Source organism: Lutra lutra, chromosome 16, assembly GCF_902655055.1.
Source record: "Lutra lutra chromosome 16, mLutLut1.2, whole genome shotgun sequence".
Classification (NCBI taxonomy): domain Eukaryota; kingdom Metazoa; phylum Chordata; class Mammalia; order Carnivora; family Mustelidae; genus Lutra; species Lutra lutra.
The window spans coordinates 21597689-21618404 of NC_062293.1; the positions used below are offsets into that span (position 1 = coordinate 21597689).

The following is a 20716-nucleotide window of genomic DNA, read 5'->3' on the forward strand; positions in this document are numbered from 1 at the left end:
CAAAGAACCGTGGGAGTTCAGAGGAAGGACTATGGGGGAAAGTTCCAGGAGGGCACCACAGTGAGAATCTGAGCAGGATCCGGAAGGACAGATAAGCTGAAAGTGGGGATGAGCCAGGGCAGCGCCGGGCAGAGACTAGTGGCACTCCCCGCGCGGCAAGGGCGCACAGCCTTGGCCGAGGGGATTTCCATCTCTGGGCCCCGGCTCAGAAACCTGGCACTTACAACACACGCGCGTTTGGAAAAACTAAAAAGGTCCGTGTTGCTTTTGGTCAAGGTTTCATGCCTGGCCGTTAAGGCAGGAAGCCCCGCGAGGCGCGCGTGGGAACGGAAACTGCGCGAACCCGTTCGCCCTCGCCTCCATCCTTCGCTTGCTGAAGTATATACTCTTTCACCGACAGAAAGAGCAAGGAAGAACCCGGAAAAAACCACCACCACCCGCCGGCGCAGCGGAGGCCCGGCCGCCGCGGCCGCAGTGGTTCCGAGCCCCTCCACCTGGAGAGACCCCGCCGTCTTCCGGCCCCGCGCGTGGAAGCCGAGGCCAGCGCCTGCCGCCACGCCACCTGCAGCCGCTCCGACCCCGCGCGGCGGCCGTCCCGGCCTCTCCCGCCGCCGGGCCCCTCCGCCCACTCCGCCGTGACGAATCGGCGCCCGGCCTGGAGAGTGCCCACATTCGTGGGGTTTTGTAGAACGTGTGGGGCCTGAAAAAAATCCCTGACCAGACGAAGCATCACCGCGTCCTCACCTGGAGCTTTATTTTTTCAAAAAGAGTCGGGGGAGGGCTGGAAAGCAATTAAGAAGAGTGTGGAAAGTGCGAGTGCGGACGCTCCGGACGCGAGGGGCGGGGCGTGCGCGGGACAAAGGGAAACGAGGCCGGAGCTGCGGGCGCTTTTTCTGCCCGCGGGTGAGTGCTTCCGACTGGGCCCGAGCGGGTCGGGAGGGTGGCGAGTTGTGGTGTCCCGGCTTGACTGGACCTCGAGTTCCCGGGGGCTGCTGGGGTTCAGGCTGGGCCGCGGGCCCAGAGCTGGGGGCCGGTTGCGGCCTCCTTGAGGCCTAGCGGAGCGGGGTTCGGGAGTCCCGTCTGGGGCCCCTCCCCGGCGGCAAGATTTGCCCCTTCCACTAACCCCGCGAAATGGGTCAGAGCACCCATGCATTCCTCTTTAGTGGAGTTGTTAGTGAAGTGCATTCAGCACAACAACCTGAAGGAAGCGACCTCAGGGGAACCCCTTGGGGCAAGCCAAGTCCGTGGTCCATCCCCCCCTCCTCCCCCCCAGGAAGGTGGTTTTCCTTTGGTTCGGCAGCGACCGAGGACACACGGTGTGGCTTCGAGTGGAGAGCGGAGAGCGAAAGCTCGGAAACAGTCTGGCCTGGGTTTGAAACCCAGCTCTGGCACTTCCTGGCTGTGTGGCTTTAGACAAGTTACTTAAACTCGCCGCTGAGGCTCCCATTTTTCTTGTGTAAAGTACGGATATCAATGCATGTCTCGAAGGGTAGTTGTGACCATGAACCGAGATAAGTGATAAGCCTGCCCCGTAGAAAGTCTTCAACAAGTATCTAGTATTTTATGCCAGGCGCCAGGGATGGGTCCAGTGGCAGACAAATAAATGTACAAACCCACCCTTAGAATTTATCGTAGCAGACGACAGCAGTAATTTTGAAGTATTAACAATAGTGTGATGTACCGGGGAGCTTTGGCAGTTGTTATCAGCGCTCCCCACAGCGAGGCCTACTTGTTGTTGACAGCCACACCCCCACCCCCACCCTCACCCCCATGTTGAGCAGGAAGGAGATCACCAGAGTCCATGGTTTCTGCCCGGTTCTTACCGAAAGAGGGAGAGACCCATGTTGGGCCGTTCAAAAAATACTTCTTTTCACACAGTCCTCTGATTCCTTCTGTTCCAGGGAATTCCCTTAAAATGTAGAAGAGAAGCAAAAGCATCATGTTTGTTTCACCTAATGTTTGATGAAAGTACTCCAGTAGTCATAGAAGTTATTTGCTCTTTTTCTAAAATGTTTGTCTCTTTGTACACATTGTGTGTGATGTATATCGATGTAAGAAACAAACTCACGCCTTCATGTTCTTGTTCAGAGCTGGTAATACTAGGACCAAATGTAAGCATTGAGCTAGGTGCTGGGACTGCGATAATGAATGAGATGGCCTCTGTTCTACAGTTTAGCCATATTAACAGGTATAATACAATGTAATGAACAATATTATCGATTTAGGTGAATTGGATAGGAGTATAGAGAAGGAAGCAGTTTGTTCTCCCCAAGTAATTTATCACGAAATCTCCATTGAGATATATATTTTGAAATGGGCTGTGAAGGATTAATAAATTTTTAAGGTAGAGGCTCAGAAGTTATTCCCAGGAGATACAAAGCTATTTACCACTCTAAGAGAATGTGAAGCTCTTTATCAACCAGTTACCCTTTGCACTGCCTCCAGAAATAAAATGCTGGCTTGTTTTAATAGAAGTTGTTACTCTAAGAGGAAAGTAGAGCTGCTGTTGATCAGTGAGCTGTTAGTATCTGGTAGGCCTTGTTGGGGTGGGCCCTGGTAATACATCACATTCTGTTGTCATATTTTTATCAGTTTAAATGTTTACATGGCATTAGCAGAATGTTTTCCATGCAGGAGGTGGCAAGAAAAAACTTGAAAGTACACGTCTAATATTACTTTTAATATCCCCAGTAATTTGTTTTAGTCGTTTAATTCTGATGAACCAAATGACCGATAAGATTTAGTAAAATATGCAAAGGATTTGATTACTAGAAGATAGTGTAATTTTACTAAGAAATACCAACTAAACTACCCTATTCTTTAGGAAAACATCTCTTATGCTTGCTGAGTTTTGATTCTCTTTTTTTTTCTTTTTTTTTTCTTTTTTTTATTTTAGTGTCTCAGATTCATTCTTAAGGAACTGAGAACTTAATCTTCCAAAATGTCAAGTAAGTTTCATTTTTTATATTTATCTATTAATAAGAGACTAATGCCCTAGCAAATGGGAATTCCAAAATACTCTCATTTTTTTTTCTTCAAAACAGGACCATTGGTAGTTTTGTTGCATAGTATTATATCTCAGTTGTTTACAAGAAGTTATTTATTTTCTTTCAAACAGAAAGACCATCTTATGCCCCACCTCCCACCCCAGCTCCTGCAACAGTAAGTTTTAATTTTCTTGTTAATGTAATAGCCAAGTCTGGCCTTGATACAAAAACCCAGATGTCTTCCAGTGACAGTCACTCAATCATCACAGCAACAGGATGAAAAATTCAGCCAAAAAACAGCACTTCCTACTAAATAAAATAACTCTCTGCATCTTACCTTGAACCAACCCCAACATTTAAAGAAACATACTGCTGAAATTCCAACCTCCTCTGCTTAGTTCTCTTTTTTAAATGGGAAATAAATGATAAGCTTAACATCTCTTTCTAGTTAATCTCTGTAAGAGTCTTAAAAGTTGATATTGAGTGAATGCTCAGTCTGGCATTTGTTATTTTTAAACCTAACCTTCAGCTGGTTACACTTTCTCTCCTTGTTTATATATAATTTTCATATTAAACAGTAAAGCTTCCAGTACCATAATAACACTCATTGTAAATTTTTATTTTTCAAGCTGTTTAAGTAAGGATTTCATTATCTGTGGGTCAGATCCTGCCTATTGAATATGTTTTCAAGTTTCTAAATAATACTTGTGAACTAGGTTTTTCATCAAGCAAGTTCTGGCCCAGCTTGGACAGCATGTAAAATAATCATCCAATCCACAAAACAGATATAACCGGAACTATTCAGGCCTTGCTGAAACGGATTCCTTGTTGTTTTTTGGGTTTTCTTTTTTTTTTTTTTTTTTTTTTTGTCTTTAAAAAAAACACTGTTAACATTGACCATGGCCTACAAAAGCAGTTCTTTAATAGCTGTTAGCCCTCCTTCCTGACCCCTTATCCCCAAAATTGCAGGCTAGCCTACTAATTAGGTCCTTCTGTAATTTTTTTTCTCCACTAGATGACTGCTCTTACTTACTAACCCTCAGATGTATGCTTTAGTTACCTTTATCAACAATTTGTTTCTCCTTAGTAAGATACTTCTTAAAAGAGATACTGTATCTCATGTTCTCATTTCAACTTATGTAACATACAGTTTCTAAAGTTACTTCCAGTAGATCTTAAAGTCCTGTGTTTGGTTTGTTTTCTTTCTTAAATCAAAGAACATTTCTTAATGACCATCTCCTTGGCCCTCTGCTAGTGGCTATACAGGTGGAGTTGAACAGTTGAGATTCCTGACCTCAAAGAGCTAACCATGTACTTCAGTTTTGGAAATGGTATAATTGTAATGTTTTAGTTTTGATTTTTTTTTTTAATTCCCGTAATTTTATTACATTTTGCCTCATAATGTTGAACAGTGATTTTCATTCTTTATGCAACCTTTGAAGATGTCATTTTGACGTATATACGGCCTCTGACAGTGTATAATCTCTGGAAGACAAACTTGATTTTTTGGGATAATAAAAATAGCTCAAAAACCAAGTGTCCCCTTATGACTTCTCAAATGTAGAAAGGGATTTTTTTTTTGGCCTTTCTTTAGTCCTATTTCTGTACTATTGTAATTTCACATTGACACATAAAATAAAGAAGACTAGGGATTAGGACATCCAACAGAATGGATATCAAATGAATTACCTTCCTTCCTTTTTTTTTTCCATTCTACCATCACCACCACCACCACCACCACCACCACCACCACCACCACCACCCAATGTACCACTCCAAGTAATATACACTTCTCTTGTGCCTTTGATACTTCATCTGTGTTTTGCCTACTTAAATATGCCTAATTTGCGTCTTTTATAACTATACAGACTAGAATTGATCAGTTGTTCTCTTCTTCTAAAGAGTTTCAAATGTAATATCTGCTTGAATATCTTTCTTTTGGACACGGATATGTGCAGCGGCATGTTGTAGAAAATTGTGTTCATAACAGCCACAGCTTAGTTGGGATGTGTTAAGTGTATTTTACATTCTACAATTGAGGGTTCATATTGTTAATTGCATGTTAAAATTAAATTAGTTGTTTTGGTTGAGTTTCATTAGATAAAATTCCCTACTTTTGGTTTCTCTTTGCTATATCCTTTTTATGCATTATACCTTTATTCTCATGAACATTGGATGTCATTGTATTAACCATGAGGGGCACTGCTATATTAAGAGCCCATTTGTGATTACATCAACACATAATTCATGAATCCAAAAATTCCATTTCTGCAATGAGCAGTTGTGTTTTGAAAGGGTCAAAGGTATCGAAACTAGATGAAAAAAAGAAAGTTCAAGTCTGTAAACTAGGAAAGTAGTTCACATTAAAATTAAATGGCAGAAAGTGTTCATGATTGACCTATGGAAGATGGATCAAAGAAGAGATGGAAGAGAAAGCCTAAAAAAAATGAATGACTGGGTTTAAAAGATCAGATAGCACCCCCGAATGAAATCCATGCATTTCTTACAAGTCTTTGTTTTGAAATCATGTATGTGACACCCATTGAATCCCACATAATGTTCTTTTCTACTGACTACTCTGGCTTCCTGATTTGAGTACCTTTTCATTTTTCACATTATATAGAAGGATTTAAAATTGTCTCTGACACGATCCATTTCTTGTTTTTATTTGTTCTTAGTAGATAAGTACATTGGCGGCATCTGCATAACTGTCAAGTAAATCACATTTTGTTTTGCATGTACAGTGTTTCAGACTTCTAGTGTATCACATGTCAGGCCTTCCTATCTCAGACACCTGTTGCTAAGTTGTTATATCATATTATTGACCATAAAGTAATCCGGAGTGTTTGAGACACTTCGGTATATTGCTTATTCCGAAAAAACAAGCACACACACTCACTCTGACGACAAACACGACTTGCCCCTACAAAGAGAAAGAAAGGGAAGAAAGGAGAAAAAAAACAAAAAAAAAAAACAAAAAAAAACCACTTGCAGACTGGTTTCTCAATGAAAGATAAAGAACAATTACAACACATCATTGCTTGTTTAAATTCAGGTTGCTTTTGCATGCCATATGCAGATCATTTTTCATTTCTGTGTTTTCCTCGTTTGAGCTCATTTCTCATTCGTGTTTTTGTCTCATTTGTTTCCATCAGCAAATGCCCAGCACACCAGGGTTTGTGGGATACAATCCATACAGTCATCTCGCCTACAACAACTACAGGCTGGGAGGGAACCCGGGCACCAACAGCCGGGTCACGGTAGGAGAATCAACTACTACAGCATCCGGCAAACAACTGGATTTGACCAGAAATGCCTCCAGAGTTAGGTCCTTTTGAATCAGCAGCACAGCCATTTAAAAAAAACATTTTTTAACCTGGCTTTTTGACTACATTCATTGTACGATCTTAAACTGGAAAAAAAAAAAAAACAAAAAAAACAAAAAAAAAAACAAAAAAAAAAAAACAAAAAACAAAAGAACAGTGAAATCTGGATATGTATATAGAAGAAAAGAAGAATCCATTCTGTTTGGGGGTTGGTAGAACTAAAGCCCTGGGCACTTACCGCTTATACTATATGTAGATAAACCTAGAGTTTCTTATGGTTAAAATACTTTTTTTGAGATAAAGAGTATCTTTCATTTAAGGTAATTGGCATCAGGCTCAAGAACTTAGTTTCTGAATAAAAGCCCGGCTTATGGACCTGGGCTTTTTTCGGCTGGCCTACCAGTTTGAACTGCTACACATAATTATTTGTCTTTTGGATTTAATATTCGACTTTCTGAGATTCATTTCTCTCCAGTTAAAAAGAGATTTAATATAACTTCAAAGAATTATAGAATGCAAGTTGAATGAAATTAATTTGACATGCCAGACTAGATAGTGACAACTAAAAGTGTACTTATAATCTGTAGGACAGGGGTATGATTTCTGAAACTGAGGATGTTTCATTTAGATGATCAACCTAAGACACCCAAAATTGGGTGATGTATTTCAGATATTTATCTTAGAATCATCTTAAACTGCATTCAAGGAAGCTTGAGTAGCAAAGAAATAAATGTAAAAATGACTTACCAAAAGTAAATAAAAATAAATCCAAAAGCCAAATACCTACATATGTCGGAATGTGGCATTGGTGAGAATTTATTCAACCCAGAATGGCTGTAAACTTTTTAATACTTGGTTTTTGTTTGCTATATTCATAAATAATTAATGTGACTTCAAAAGAGCCCTCTCACCCTGTAGTCAAGCTAGAGCAAAAAGCTTATAACTATCAAACTATATGTCTATCTTGGTAAGCATATTGCTTAGCTTGATAGTTTTTGTTTGTCTAAATTTTTCATTGTTTCTGCATAATTTGTACTTCATAAGCATATCAAGTTTTATGTGCCATGCATATTTCATGGTATCTGAAAAGAATTTTGGCAAAGTGTGTGTATGTATGCATTTCACAATGCATACAATTTTTATGTACATCGGTATGTGTTTTTCCCTGGCCTAAATGTGTTTCAGAAGTGTTATGGGTGGCAAGGTTATCCAATGATAAAGAACATTTTAATTTTAAACAAGGAGCAGAATCAATTTTGGATCATTCATGTTAATGCAGAAAATTATTCATGAGGAGTGAACAAGAGAATGATTACATTTTAATAGCTCTATACAGTCAGCTCTTGATTATCTACATGAATGGAATAGAAATGGTGATAACTGTATTATTAGAATCATTTGTGTTTCAGTTTGTATAAGCATTTTGTTCCTAACTTGGATGTATCTGTGGGAATTCTCTGTTAATAGAGATCATTCAATAGGAAAAGGAAAGGTCATCCACTGTCTCAGGGCTAGAGTCAATTACCTGTTCCTCCTCGTTTCCTCTTGGGGATGTTCGAACCTAGCATTTGGAGTTGGCACTAGCTTTGGGGTGGATTAGTACAGGAGGGTTGTTGGGCATGGAAAATTTGCCGTTTGGGTTCTTTGTGTTAGTTTTTTTGGTATTATTGTCCTCAGCACCAGACTGAAGTGTAATAAAACTGCTGTCTAGACTTAACCTGAAGGGACCTAGAAACTGAAGGCTTTTAGCCTCTCTTAATCCCAGCCTCTTCAACTTTTAGGTCACTGAATTGCTGTCTAAGAAAATCAGTTATGCCTAAAGTTTTACACAACTTTTTTTTATATATCTAACTGAAGCTTTGTTAGGACTTAATGGATATGATTTTGACCATTATAGAAGTATTTTATTTTAAGATGACCCTGATAATGTGTTACCTTTTTTATTCCTTTAGGCTCCTATGTGGTTTCACTGTTTGCAAATAGCCTTAAGTCAGCGATGTGAAAGAAATGAAAGAATGAGTCTGTGAAACCCTATCTGGTAGCTTCCGATAGGCTCTGTAGAACATCTGGTTTCCCTCATGACTCTAGTACACTTGAATAATTGTGAGACTTTTTACAGCGTGTTGAAATTTTTGGAGTGCCTGTGATAGCCATGAGATGGAATTCATTCCTAGTCAGTCCTTTCAGATGGTGGTTAACATTCTCCTAAGTACAGGTGTGAAAACAGTTTGAGACGAGATGTTAAAAATGGCTTATTTTTGTGCTAATGGAAAGTCCATTCTAGAAGTAAACTCTACCAGAGAAAAGGAAGAATTAGAAGAAACAACAACAAAATCTCTTGAGCGGCCAAAATGAATCTCACAGAATCATGATCTTTATTCATAGGCGATTCCAGGAATTACTGTTATATAAGCACAGTTTTAACTTAGCTAAGCATAGTTTTTACATTCCCCCAACTCATTGCCAGTTAGAAGCAGAAAATTATAAAGAGGGACAATTGCTGCTAGAGGTAGCTTTCCTGATAGAAACAAGGAAAGAAAGAAACTGCTAAGAAAGGAGACATTCCCTCCAAAGGTGTAACCACTTGGCCATTTAGTCAGGGGCCCAGCAGCTCTCACTCCTTAAGTCAGAGGAGTACAGGAAAGCAGGGGTTGTTTCTGATGGACTCTTATCAAAATAAGGTTAAAGTGTCTTGAGGGCAAATTGCCTTTTTTTTTTTTTTTTTTTTTTTTTGTAAAGAGTAATGTTTAAAACATGGTAGAAAGATGTCTGCTGAGCTGATAAATAAGTTAGGAATGTTTAGTCATATAAATCTTTAGTGTCCTGAAAACCAGCTAGAATTTAACTTTGTGGTTATTGTTTGGGTTTGGTTTGGTTTGGTTTGTATTTATAAATTGCCTAATCAATGAAATAGAGCCTTGTTTCATTCAAATGAAAATATAACCTCAATATGTAGACATTTTGGGTACCTACCTTTGGAAGAAAGAATAAGCAAATCTATTAATGTTATCAAATGTGGTTTTTTTGGAAAGTAGAGCTTATATTACTATGATTCGTTTTTGAAGTGTTTTAAGTCAATATATTTAAAACATAGACATTTTAGAGTTCTTTATCTCTTTAAAGAAAATTTGTTAGTGGTGATATACCAACTTCAATTATTGGCACAATTCCAACTTTATTTGTAACCCACTTCATGGAATTCTGAAGGTTTGTGTTGGATATAAATTGGAAATGCTTTCTAGTAACTTTACATGTGAAAAATCAGACCTTTGTGTATCTTGCTCTGAACCCATGATGTAAAGTTAGCCTCGTAGGAGTTCCCTTACCCCTCCTTGAAAGAGCTACAGACCTTGAGACCGATCTTGTCTTGTCTTATTGGCTGTTCATATGATTGCTGTTGATAGAGGCTATCCCTTCTGGCTTACCTCACGCCATTGCCCAGTGCTGGCTTAAAAAAAAAACAACCAGGGTCTGTCTGCGTAGGCGCCAGCGTGAGGTATGGGAGGAGTGGAAAGAAGAGAGGAAATACTGCTTCAGAGGTGATACGCTTTCTAACAATCTCATGTAAGAAGAAGCAGAGTTACCGAAAGTATGTAAGGATGGAGAGAGACCCTTGTCCTAGGAGGAGGAAGCATTGTTTGAAAGCAGTGGAATTGGGCAGACACACTAATCTCAGACATTAGTGTGCATTAAAAAATAAGGTTATAATTGGTGTCCCAACCCAGAAAGGAGGAGTTGGTCTAGAGTTTTACCACAGCAGCAACTGAAGGGCAAGGGAACAAAATATCTCTTAGTCTCCTTATGAGGATTTGCCAGTCCCTGTCCTTTGATAATTAGAGCGAAGCCAGCACCTCTTCCCTCTAGCCTGGCAAGAAGAATCAGTATCCGTTGTCTCCTAGAAACTGGGGGGAAATAAATGGGATTCAGCCATGATGAATTTATTCTGGGTCCTTGATCAAAGGTAGTCATATATGTTAAGCTGAAACTAAGCTCAGAAATAGGCGCTTGTGGATCGCAGTTATCTGGGGCATCCACTAGACGCTGCCTGCTCTCTTTTACCTAGCTATTAGCCCATAGAAAGAACCGGTCTCTCATCTTTTTCTTTGCCTTTGTTTTCCCTCTATTCCACCTTTTTCTTTACTTTTTAAAAAATATTTTTAGTCTTCCCTCCTCCTTGTGTTTTCATTTTTTTTCTCCCCACTAAACCAGAATTTTTAATCAATATAAGGCCTCAAAAATAACCCAATTGGGCCCTGTGTCTGCAATTTCTCTGCCCCTGGGTAAACTCATCCACTCCCACTTTATTATTAGGACTGAGGACAAGAAAAGGCATGACTTTAGTTTATAATTCTTGATCCCCTTTATAGAAAGCCACTAGATACGGACCTAGAACCTTAAGAAAAATAAAATCTCCAGTCCTGATAAAGGAAATAAGGTATTTTGTTTTCTGTTTTGAACCTAGAAGGTAGTTTTTGTAGGGTTGTTGTTTATGTAGGGGTGTGGTGCATTCCTGGAGTAGTATAAGTAGATACAAAGACCCTTGCAGACAGTGTGAGAGTGGTAAGTGCCGAAGGAGCCCAGACTCCAGCAGATAATCAAGTGTTGACTGTATGTGTAATGGTAAATTAAGCACAATTAAAGGGTGCTAGGTTATGTCCTAAACGTGGGACATGTGATATGTAACCATATATTTTCAGTGTATGGATTATTACGTAATACTTTATTTATTCTTACAGCCAGGTTGTCAAAGCAGTAGCAAAAATCTGCTAAGTAAAATATTTTAAAATAATGTACCTAAAGTCATTTTCTTTATTTTCTTTTGATGTGAACATTTCTGAATTTGCAGTGATAGCTATTTTCAGTGGAGAAAATATAAGAATCTTGTATCCATGGACGAGTAGAAGAAAGGCGCATTAGAATTTTTTAAGGGATTCTCTTTTCGTTTTGCTGGTGAATTACTTGCAATTGAATAATGAATGTATTTAACTCTTTTGTAGGCATCCTCTGGTATTACGATTCCAAAACCCCCAAAGCCACCAGATAAGCCGCTGATGCCCTACATGAGGTACAGCAGAAAGGTAGGTGCCAGGAGCCAGAGGGAGGAAGGACTACTCTCTTTGCTGCTTCGCTTTACATCAGATTTCATAATGGCACAGCCAGGGTTTCTGTGTAGAGTCAGAGGAAAGGATAAGGAATTGCAGTTTTTAAAGAACTTGGTTCTGATTTCAGAATTCCGAAACTAAAATCCAGCAAGAAGAACATGATTAAATAAACCGTTTAAGTCCATTAGACAGTGTTATGTAGCCCTTTGGAGAAATTCAGTGACATGAGAAAAATGTGAAGTGAAAAAAGGCATATAGAACTACATATATTATCTTATTTTTTATAAGAACAATAGCAACAGTATGTAGTTTGAAGAAGAAAAAAGCCTAGAAGGCAGTGGTTATCTCTACAGAGTAAGCTCCTGGTGATTTTCATTTTCTTTACACTTTTGAATTTTCCCTTGTGGTTTGGTTTGGTGATGAACCTGTATTCTCTTAAAGTAACAAAGAGAGCCAGTATCTTTATTAATAGTAAGAGCTTTGAGCTGTTTTCACCACTATTTAGAAATTTGGGGTCACACTTATTATACATGTATTTGATGATATGGTCTGTTGTGTTATGCAGATTAACCACTTTCCTTCTAAATTCTATGAACTTTTAGAGAGACAGAGACTGTGTTATTGGGTTATCTCATCTTAACCCCCCAGTGATTGGAGATGTCTTGAGATCTGCCATGGATTAATCCAGCAAAAGAAATGAGATTGGCCAGCTATTGATAATCGTTGCAGTGGGCTGATGAGAACATGGGGATTTGATACTATTCCTTCTGCCTTTGTTTATATTTAAAAGTTTCTCTATAAAAAGTATTTTTAAAGTTCTGCATTTTTAGGCATCCATACTGAAATTTCATGTTTCATTTTTAAGGTCTGGGACCAAGTAAAAGCTTCCAACCCTGACCTAAAGTTGTGGGAGATTGGCAAGATTATTGGTGGCATGTGGCGAGATCTCACTGATGAAGAAAAACAAGAATATTTAAACGAATACGAAGCAGAAAAGGTAGAATGGGGACCTCAGTGGGGTGGAGATGATGTAAAATGCATAAACATTTGCTTGTTCTCTGTGAAAGAAACAAAAGATCTAATCAGCTGAGGCTGTACTGTCTCTGCTGGGTCAAGTCACTTTCTCTAGGCTTCAGATTCCTTGTCTGTAAAAAGGAGATAATTCTGCCTTTTGATATTCAAATGAGATAAAGCCATCCGTATAACCTGCAATATGTTAATTACAAAACTGAAAAATATTTGAATTTCAGATAGAGTACAATGAATCTATGAAGGCCTATCATAATTCCCCCGCATACCTTGCTTACATAAATGCAAAAAGTCGTGCAGAAGCTGCTTTAGAGGAAGAAAGTCGACAGAGACAGTCTCGCATGGAGAAAGGAGAGCCGTACATGAGCATCCAGCCTGCTGAAGATCCAGACGGTAAAAAAACCAAAAATGGGGTTTTGTTTATGCGTTCTCTGAGAACTTAAAATACAAGCAATCGCCAAATTAATGTCCTACCCTAAATAAATGGAAAATAAAGCATATAAGTGCCATTTCAATATTTTGATTACTTAATCTTAAGATCTGCATGTGAAGTTTCCATTAAAAAAAAGATACATCCTTGTTAATGCAGAAAATAGCAAAACCTATTTATTATTTATCAGAATCTTTATGCTCAGAATGCAGGAAAGGTTTTTGAGTCACAATCAGAATTTTGCCTCAACTGCTTTTAAAAAGCTCATGCTTTCTGGTTACATCCTGTTTTCCTATTGATTCCTTAAACTTGTTGAATTAAAGGCTCTCCAGGGAGAAAGTTAACGAGTGGGGAGAAGCATTGTGAAATTGTTTTCCAGTTAATTCAGAAATCCAGCGTGGCCTGTGATAACACGTGAGGGTGCACACATGCACACTTTATACACACACACACAAATACATGTACACACTGTACACACTGTACACACAAACAGCAGAGCTTCCTGATTGGCTTTCCATGACTCGTTTGCAGGTATACAGACTACATCCTTGGTCTGTGCAGCCAGGCAGGGTCTGAAGCTGCAAGGAGCCTCAGAACTAGCCCCCTGCATCAGGGGCCATACTCCTCTACGAGTCACACCTGCTGTATAAATCACATTTTCTCATGTGCTGCCATGATGTGGAAAGGGCTAGAGGCTCCCGCTACAAGCAACAATACATCAAGAAAATAAGACCCCATTTCAGAGTAGGAGTATAAAGAGAAGGCTTGTAAGAACTTGAAAGATACTGTGGAGAATGGAAGCAATAATGCCACCTAAAAACATGAATAAACATGTACCCCATAGGAGAGGGAGGAAATATGTTTTAAAAAAGAATGGACTAAGATACTGACAAATACTCTCATAAATACAGAAGAGAATAGAATAATGTATATAATAAGAGAATGTGGATTAGAAACCATACTGAGTGTTAAGGACATGCTAGCAAACACAGGCCAGAATTACTCAGATTGGATGATTAATGCAAGAAAAACATACAGAACTAACAAATAGAAGATCCAGTCTACGAAAAACTGGAAGGATGAGAGATGAATAGAAGAGTATCACCAAAGATTAGCAACATGGAAGCCACAAGTAGAAGCAGTTAAAAGTTTTCTTTAGGTGAGAGGGGACAGTGAACTGAGCAGGACTTCAGAGATTCACTCAGCAACAGTTTTCAGAAAAAGGTCCTCTTCTCTGTTCCTCAGACTTCAGCCCATTATGTTTTAGAAAGTTTAAGATAAGAACTGAAAGCTGCTGGTAAGAAAGGACAGGTGAAAATGAAGATGCCAGGATAAGAGTGACTTCAGACCTTGGACTTTATGCCTCGGAAATAGAAGAGGAAAGTTTGCGAGGTGGGGATTAGCATCAGTCCAAGAGAAGGCCTGTGAGCCTTCTCACAGTAGTGAGAGTAGTGGCTGCCTGCTGCTATTCTAGAGAAGGCTTATGCAGCTTCCACATAAGACAGCGAAAGGTTTTTTAAATGACATTTTAGAGAATGAGGTAAAATGAAGAGCTGGTGAATTTGAAAATAACTAGAAAATATAAGCCCACCCCCCAAAAGTCAGACAACTCTAAGGGTAAGAAAAGACAAGCCCAGATTGCTAAGACTTGATTTCCCCTACCAGAGTTCAGCACTGGAACCATATAAATGAAAGAGGAAAGCAAAAAACAAAAAAGCATATACAGTTCAGATAGAGATAGCATGAATATACCATGTATAATCTTAAGTGTGAATATGAAAAACTTAAAAAAAATAAGGTCACGATTTTTTTTTATTAAAAATTATTATATTTATTTGACAGAGAGATCACAAGTAGGCAAAGAGGCAGGCAGAGAGAGGGGGAAGCAGGCTCCCCACTGAGCAGAGAACCCGATATGGGGCTCAATCCTAGGACCCTGAGATCATGACCTGAGCTGAAGGCAGAGGCTTAACCCACTGAGCCACCCAGGCACCCCCAGAATTTTTTTTTAATGGTATCCTATATTCCAGTAATTTTAATTTCAGAAGTATATTAAAGAAACTACTTGAAAGGAGACAAAAAGTAGTTTGTAGCTGTGGTGTTTATGATGATGAGCATTTTGGGAACTACTTAATTACCAAATAATAAGGGAGGTGCTAAACTGACACACTAGTACAATTTGGGCCTCAAGCAAAGTTTCCTAAAGTGTGGTCCCTCCACTTCTGCTGGGACACTAAGATGATTAGGTGGTTCAGAGAGGAACTTTTATTTTTTTTTAACTTTTTAAATTTTTAAAATTTTTTTTTTTTTAAGATTTTTTATTATTTGAGAGAGAGAGCAAGCGAGAGGGAACACCAGTGGGGGCAGAGGAGCAGAGGGAGAGGGAGAGGGAGCTCCCCACTGAGCAAGGAGCCTGATGTGGGACTTGATCCCAGGACCCTGGGATCATGACCCAAGCCAAACGCAGACGCTTAACGACTGAGCCACCGGAGCGCCCAGGAACTTTTATTTTAATGTGTATTGTTTAAGAGGAAGCTTTTTTTAAAAAGTGAGTTAATTTAAGTGACTATATTAAATAAATGATAGTATGGCTTTTTAGCAGATATGTCCAAAACTGTGGAGGTGATAAGGCAGAGGTTGAAATGAAGGAAACACTATTGCATAGCTATTAAAAATAAGCATATAAACCAGATCCATGCCATATGTATATGAACTTGGGGGAGTGAAAACAGCATAGTATCTTTACGCACTGAAAACTATGTACATGTATAGATTGACAAAAATTAAAAGTAAAATTTGGTAGTAAATATTCTTTTTCTATAAAATTGCCTTAGGGCTTTAATGGGTTTTTTTAATCAAATAAAATGTATGTGGTGGTCTGGGACACAGTATTGCTAGAGATAATGTTCTGTCTGCAGTGGGCATTTTCATTGTATTACTTTAGTATTAAAGTAATACTAATACTAAATACTTTAAATATACTTTAGTATTAAAGTAATACAGTGACAAAGACACTGCTCAGTTCCTGTGTTGTCATCAGGTGTAAATGCCTTAAATTACCACCAAGAGAGTGAACCTTTCAGCAGCATTGCAGTCTCCCTGTAACATGCAGTCTTCCCATTGATGGATTTCCAGGCCAGAAGATACATGGTTTTTATCACATTTGTGTTTCATTCAAGACCTTCTCAGACAGAGTGAGAATAACCAGTACCCTGGCCAATGAACACATTATGTCCTCCTCAAGATTTTTATCGAATGACTTCCCCAGTGTTCCCATGATGCCCTTAAGACCCCTTTGTGATTGTTTTTGTTTTAAAGATTTGGTTGATTGATTGATTGGTTGGTTGATTTCTTTGAGAGAGAGCATTGGCGGGGTACAGAGAGAGGGGGAGAAACAGACTCCTCCCTGAGCAGGGAAGGTCCCGCTTGTTAGACCAGTGAGGACCAAGACTCCTTGGTGTTCAGGTGTTAACATTGTCACTCTCTCCTGTTTATGGTTGCTGGCAACTTTATTTCCAAACATCTTGTTTATGCCAGATTATGATGATGGCTTTTCAATGAAGCATACAGCCACCGCCCGTTTCCAGAGAAACCACCGCCTCATCAGTGAAATCCTCAGTGAGAGTGTGGTGCCAGATGTTCGGTCAGTTGTCACAACAGCTAGAATGCAGGTCCTCAAACGACAAGTCCAATCCTTAATGGTTCATCAGGTAAAGACACAAAGCATTTGTTATAATAAATTGGGGCTGTCACGGAGCCCCAGTGGCATAATTCTATACTGTGCATCAGTCTGTGAGCTAAATATTTCTGTGTTCAGTCTAACCTGTTCCTGATTCAGGGCAGAGGCTTGAAGAAGTAGAGGTTTCCCGGAGATTTAATAAGTTTGTCATTAAAACTGTAATATAGACTCTTGTGATAGAAAGTTTGCACATTAAGAATTTTTAAGATATCTTCTCAACCTTTATTGCTTAACTAAATATTTTTTCCTGAAGAAATTCCTGAAGGAGTGTTCTTTGACATATACTTGTTAATTGTAGTCACTCCTTTATGCTGCATTTTATGTTTTTAAAATCTTAGCTAGACACATTGTGCAGTAAGTGATTTAATTTAAAAATTCAAAAACCTTTGTCACACTGTGAGAAAGTATGGACCATTAAGAAATGTCCATTAAAAAATTGTATTTTGCTTTCAAGAAAATAATTGAGTAGTAATAAAGCCTAATCATATGTCTTTCAGCGAAAACTAGAAGCTGAACTTCTTCAAATAGAGGAGCGACACCAGGAAAAGAAGAGGAAATTCCTGGAAAGCACAGATTCATTTAACAATGAACTTAAAAGGGTATTAATTCAATGTGTTCACTGTACTTCTTATCACTGTGACTTTGTTCTTGTTCCTTTCTCCAAAATAGTGTTTTTATTGAATGTTGTTCACTTTCAAATAGGGTGAACTTTGCTCTAATGGTAAGGTCTTTGCTTTGTGAAATTAGTCCCATTTTCTGACAAAATTTCAGTAGGTTTAAGATATCATATAGTATCCACACATGTACTAACTAGCCTGTAGTCCCTAGAATCCCTGGGCGTTTTAATTTAAATGCATGCAGTCATGAGTTGTTTCATTTTATTGAGACTTATTCTTTAAATGTAGCTTATAGTGTACACTTTGTGTTAAAACAAGTAGATCCTGTGTTTGGTAGCTTGAAATAGGAACTGGAAGCCTTCTATGTAAATCCAGTGCTTTCAGCATTGCCTCACCAACCATTCCGTGCCACTTGCTGGTACATGGCCACTACAGCAACTTTCCTTTCCTGTAGACACAGGAGTTTCAGAGAAGACCTAGAATCGCTACCCTCCCCCACCCATATATATGTATATAGTTCATAACCAAGAAAACCCACTCATGAAATAATTTCTCTGGTTCAGAGGTCATAAGAACAGTACTAAGTTTTCTTTCTTTCTGACTACTAGTTGTGCGGTTTAAAAGTAGAAGTGGATATGGAAAAAATTGCTGCTGAAATTGCACAGGCAGAGGAGCAGGCTCGAAAAAGGCAGGAGGAAAGAGAGAAAGAGGCAGCAGAGCAAGCTGAACGCAGTCAGAGCAGCATGGTTCCTGAGGAAGAGCAAGCTGCGAGTAAGACCGAAGAGAAGAAGGACGACGAGAGCATCCCGATGGAGACAGGTAACCTGCCCGCTGACCGCAAAGTCAGTGTCAAGGGCTATTCTCTATCTGATCTACGCATCTCCTTCCAAATCCTAACATAAAATGTTAATGTCCGTACAAACAGCGGTGAGGCATTGGTCTTTAGTCTGGCTATTTGAGGTCTTGGTTATTTGTCCAGATTGAGTCATGTCACTTTCCGGGTTAAGTGTATAGAGTGTAGTGATAGGAATGGTTGAGAATATGGGCCCTGGAGTCAGACATACCTGGCTCTAATACTCTTTCACAACTTGCTAGCATAGGAGTGGATAAATTACTTAATCTGTTTCCTCACTTTTAGGTGCTCTAGTACTAGCCTCTGAGAGTTCCAGAGGAAAAATGAGGAAATGTACATAAAATCACTTAATATTGGATTTATAAAATCACTTTGGACTGGATTTCACATGATATTGGCACTCAGTGTTTTAACCTTTATTGCTAAAATGTAATATGTGGTTGTTGCTTTTAGGATCAAGCATCTTTGGTGTCCTAGGACAGGGTTGGGCAAGGAAAACCTGCAGGCCAAATCCTGTCCTGCCACCTGCTTTCATAAAGAAACTTTGGTTGGAACACAGCCTTACCTGTGTGTTTACGTATTATCTGTGGCTACTTTGGGGCTACCATAGTGTAGTTGAGTCGGTGCAGAGACACCTGGACCACAAAACCCAAAATCTTTACTATCTAGCCTTTATGGGGAAGGTTGGTTGATACCATCCAAGAGAAGTTCTTACTTCCAGGCAGACTGATTTTCCTGGTTAAAAGCATTCCTCAAGACACAAAATAACATGTAAAACTTTCATAAAATACCAATTAAACCGATTATTTGAAATTTTGAGATTACTTCACCTTCTGGCACTATTTTGACCCTGCCCAGTGCCCTGTGTAAGCAGGAGTAAGTTAAAAGTGTTCTAGGAAGTACAGCCAAAGGCTCCCTGGACCATCACTGCAAGCAAGGGGAGGGACAGTAGTCATACTTGGCATTCAACTGACAACTTCCAGTTTGACATCAGGAAAACATTTAATGGAATATAGGTCACTTTACCAGATGTTACTACAGTATTTCATTCAGCAGATTAGCATTTCAGATAGTCAGATTTTAAGTTTCATTATCTGAGCCTTTTTCTGTTTTTTGTGAACATATTTTTTATCTTAACAAATTTGGAGCATTAGTATATTTTTGTGGTTAAAGCAGGAGCTTGAGAATTAGGGTAAGGAGCATGATTCTTTGCTCATTTTGCAACTAGACAGAACACTCTGTCCTTTGCCTCTGTTCTGTCATTTATGAGTAGAGCATGCCTATGGGTCTTCACTCAGATTTTATCCTTTTAGCTAAAGGAAAAAACAAAATTGAGACTATTAGAGCAGAAACCCTCAGGTTCTTAATTTCTTACAGAAAACAGCCCAGCATTATATTGAACAATGTACCTAAAATATTGCCCTTATATCATTTCCATACCTGCTTTCTCACTAATTAAATCCAAAGCACAGAACAACTTTATGTCCAATAGAAAGAAAATGTAAGTCCCTGTGTAATTGTAAATTTTCTAACATTTTTTAAAGTAAAGGAGAACAAATGAATTAATAATAATATATTTAGCAGCACCTGGGTGGCTCAGTCAGTTAAGCGTCTGCCTTCAGCTCAGGTCATGGTCCCAGGGCCCTGGGATCGAGCCCCACATCAGGCTCCCTTCTCAGCGGAGAGCCTGTTTCTCCCTCTCCCACTCCCCCTATCTATCAGTCAAATAAAACCTTAAAAAATAATTATTTATTTATTTATTTAACCCAGTATGTCTTAAACAATATCTCAATATGTAATCAACATTTTTAAGGATTAACTTTTCCATTCATTTTCATACTAAATCTTCAAAATCTGATGTGTGTTTTTTACCTGTAGCACATCTAAATTTAGAAGCTAAATTTTCAACAGAAATACTTGGTCTGTATTTAGCTTTTGTAAATTTACAGCCAAGAAGTACATTTTCAAACCTGAATTGTTTCAAAGGTGCTAACAGTTCCTCAGTCCCCCTAGCTCGTTCCGGTGCTTAATATCATGTGCGGTGAGTGGCTACCACGTTAGACGGCATAGCTCGAGACTGTCGGCATAATTAGAAGAATAAACTTTTGTCTTGGAACTGACAGTGACACATGTGTGATTACAGAGGAGACACACCTTGAAGAAGCAACGGAAAGCCAACAGAATGGTGAAGAAGGCACATCTACTCCTGAGGACAAGGAGAGCGGGCAGGAGGGGGTGGACAGTATGGCTGAGGAAGGGACCAGTGATAGTAACACTGGCTCGGAGAGCAACAGTGCCACGGTGGAGGAGCCGCCAACAGACCCCGCCCCGGAAGACGAGAAGAAAGAATAAATGTTGCCTTGTTTTATGTGTTCTAAATACTTTTTTAAATGAAAAAAAAAATGTTTTTTGAGTTTTAATGGTGTTATGTGGTTTGTGTATTAATATTTTTCTTGTCCATATCACACCACCAAAGGCTTTTGGACCATTTAGCATCACAAGCCAAATGGCAGTCACCTTTCCTGAGCCATTGTGAAGATGGTTCTTTCCTTTGGGTCTTATTTCTAGCCCTCAACTACTGAAAACCTCAGAATTTAAATTAATTGAGAAAATGCCCACCTCTTTTAGAGAGT

General features: G+C 39.2%; 1 protein-coding gene across 2 annotated transcripts; it reads left to right on the plus strand.

The window, feature by feature from the left end:
- The first annotated feature begins 687 nt into the window (after positions 1-687).
- SMARCE1 (SWI/SNF related, matrix associated, actin dependent regulator of chromatin, subfamily e, member 1) lies at positions 688-20503 on the plus strand. 2 transcript variants are annotated; one of them, XM_047707538.1, is made up of 11 exons: positions 688-903; positions 2897-2948; positions 3119-3162; positions 6143-6247; positions 11311-11391; positions 12281-12412; positions 12666-12837; positions 16412-16584; positions 17111-17212; positions 17839-18049; positions 20227-20503. In XM_047707538.1, exons 2-11 carry the CDS (start codon positions 2942-2944, stop codon positions 20433-20435), a joined length of 1236 nt encoding a protein of 411 aa, XP_047563494.1. In that variant the 5' UTR covers positions 688-903; positions 2897-2941; the 3' UTR covers positions 20436-20503. The 2 variants fall into 2 exon arrangements, with proteins under 2 accessions (XP_047563494.1, XP_047563495.1); XM_047707539.1 differs by lacking the exon at positions 688-903 and adding an exon at positions 2097-2188.
- The last annotated feature ends 213 nt before the right edge of the window (positions 20504-20716 follow it).